This window comes from Octopus bimaculoides, chromosome 17 (assembly GCF_001194135.2).
Source record: "Octopus bimaculoides isolate UCB-OBI-ISO-001 chromosome 17, ASM119413v2, whole genome shotgun sequence".
NCBI lineage: Eukaryota > Metazoa > Mollusca > Cephalopoda > Octopoda > Octopodidae > Octopus > Octopus bimaculoides.
The window spans coordinates 9046689-9049446 of NC_068997.1; the positions used below are offsets into that span (position 1 = coordinate 9046689).

The window sequence follows — 2758 nt, forward strand, 5'->3', positions numbered from 1 at the left end:
TTATTATTATTATTATTATTATTATTATTATTATTATTATTATTATTATTATTATTATTATTATTATTATTATTGATAAAGGTGGCAAGCTGGCAGAACCGTTAGCACACTGGCCAAATGCTTCATGGCATTTCATCCATCCTTATGTTCTGAGTTCAAATTCTACTATGGGTGACTTTATCTTTCCTCCTTTCAAGGTCAATAAAATAAGTACCAGTCAAGCACCCAACTCCCTCCCCCCCAATTTCAGTCCTTGTGCCTATAATAGAAAGGATTATTATTGTTATTATTGAAGGAAATGTTAAATAGATATTTGCCACATCACTTACCCCAATGAAACCAGCTGAAAATAATTCCATTTCACACCTGAGAAATTCTCTTTTAGCTTATAAATTACCATTAGCAGCACCACGATTATTGGCATGCTCATGTTTATTCACCATCATCATCATCATCATAGCAGTAGTAGTTCTTTCTTTCTTTCTGATTTTGTTATGCTTTAAGCAAAACATATTGATTGTTTCTTTGTTCATGTATGAATGGGTAAATCTGTAGTTTAATTTCACACTATTTCATTTAATTTAAGGACAAAACTGATTATTTATGCAGAAAATTGAAACTAGATTAACCAGTGTCTCTGATATGAGATGCTTTTTAGAAAACCATACCATCTTTGTCTCTATGCTTCAGTTGCAAGTGTTTTTGTTTTGTTTTATGGGGTCCTTTTTGTACTAACAATACAAAAATAGGCACATTTTTGTCTACTCATATATATGACCTGATAGTTTTTAAGCATCAGTGGTTATCGTTAAAAACAGGAATTAACTTCTTTTTACATTTACTTTTGATGTTTTTTTACATATTCTTTCTCAACCTACATGCATATTGTATCATATCTTACTCATAAAATATGATATAATATACTTCTGCTTTGTTGATTCTATGTCTGAGTCAGCTTGCGTGGTACACTTTTAGTTAGATACAGTCAAGTTTGCCACAATTGTGGTGTGAGCATTCAGAAAGTAATGAACCAGAACAAACATCACAAAGCAGGCATCTCAGTCAGTGCTTTAACACTTGAACTGTTTCACCACTTCAGACTTGAATCTTATTTTATGGACCACCCAGAAGGATGAAAAGCAAAGTTGACCTTGGTGATACTTACACTCAGAGTGTAAAGAGCTAGAATAAATACTTCAAAGTATTTTGTCCGTTACATTAAAGATTCTGCTTATTCGATTCCTATAAGGAGCATAACACTAGCAGCAATGATCACTTCATGTCGGATCAGTTTCATTTATAATGTTACTCTTAACCCTTTAGCATTTAAACTGGGTTCGTCAAGTGCAAAGATTCTACTTGTTTTGTGTTGAAACTGAACTGGCCTGATCCAGCCTCTCACACTTTCTCTACTATGCCATTGTAAAAATAAAGTCACATCATCAATAGCTCAAAGCTGTGAGATAATGCATGAATAAATAAGCAATACATTTAAAAGAGTAATCTGAATGCTAAAGGGTCGTCACCACCACCACCGGTGAGACTCATTTACAACTATCATGTGACATTAAGGCAAGGAAAAAAACATACACACATGCAAATCCATTCACAAGGCTTTGATTGACCCAAGGCTATAGTAGAAGACAGCTGCCCAGGGTGCCATGCAGTGGGACTGAACCCTAAACCATGCTGGGAAGCAAACTTCTTAACCTTGCAGTCACACCTGCCTATATTATAAATTAATGATTATCATTGTTGAATGAACCACCTGACATTTTTCACACAGTTGCTAATTTTTATCTTGGCAATTTCTACAAATAAATTCTCAAAATATTTAATTTCTATTGCAGCATATTTCGTCATTTTTGTTCTTACTATGGAGGTGGTCGTCATTTATCTTACACCTGTATTTGTGGAAGGTAAATTTTTATTATTTTTCTAAATTTTGTGATACTAGTATATTTTTTATTTATCAAAGAAAAATGAATTATTTTTATTTAACAATGCAATTTGAGAAGAAAAAAAATGTTGTTGCTTACATGTTTCCAATGGACCCAATGTTAATTCACTGCATTTCTGAAAATGAGAGAAAGATAGTGACATAGCTGGTGTGTTCAGTGCCCAGGGCAGCCTGTGAGCTTGCCACTCCTCCCTGGACCCATAAGCCTATTACAGACTTATACAGTAGACCCAAAAGTGCTGCCCCCGCATAAAAACATCACCTGGGTTGAACTGCCCCCTTTGATCCCCTCCACCCCACCTCAGGTTTGCTTATGGACAAAGGTGTGTTACTAGTATTTCAGTTTCTTATTTTTACATCACTTGCAAATAAATATCAGCTAAAGGCACCCCTACCTATACATGCACAATGATGGGCTTTCACACCTGTGTCTGTCTACCAAATTATGCTAACAATTCATTTGTGAACCTGAGACTACAGTAAAAGACATTTGCCTACCATGTCTCAACGTGATATTGATCCTGGAACCCCATGGGTGGGAAGTGGGTTTCTTAACTATTTAGTTATGACACTGAATCACTGATTTTTTTTTTGATTTTTTTTTTTGAAAGTTTGTTGTTGGTGTTGCTCTTCTTTTAGTCCAGGGCAAAATACAAATAAAGGCATTTTATGACTCAGGGGATGCATTTCAGTTTACTGAGTTGTTATGGAAACTGTTGTGTGCAGAATCATCTTTATTTAGATTTTTCATATTTTAGCTGTTGGATGGGGTGGGGTTGGAGAAAGAGATGATTATAC

General features: G+C 34.7%; 1 protein-coding gene across 3 annotated transcripts in view; it reads left to right on the plus strand.

Annotated features, from left to right (window-relative positions):
* The window catches only part of LOC106869584 (xaa-Pro dipeptidase), a 34573-nt gene that overhangs the window by 17432 nt on the left and 14383 nt on the right, over window positions 1-2758 (plus strand). For all 3 annotated transcript variants that reach the window (XM_014915387.2, XM_014915386.2, XM_014915385.2), the window contains exon 10: window positions 1851-1919. In XM_014915387.2, the coding sequence (XP_014770873.1) occupies window positions 1851-1919 (69 nt within the window). The remainder of the gene's footprint in view (window positions 1-1850; window positions 1920-2758) is intronic.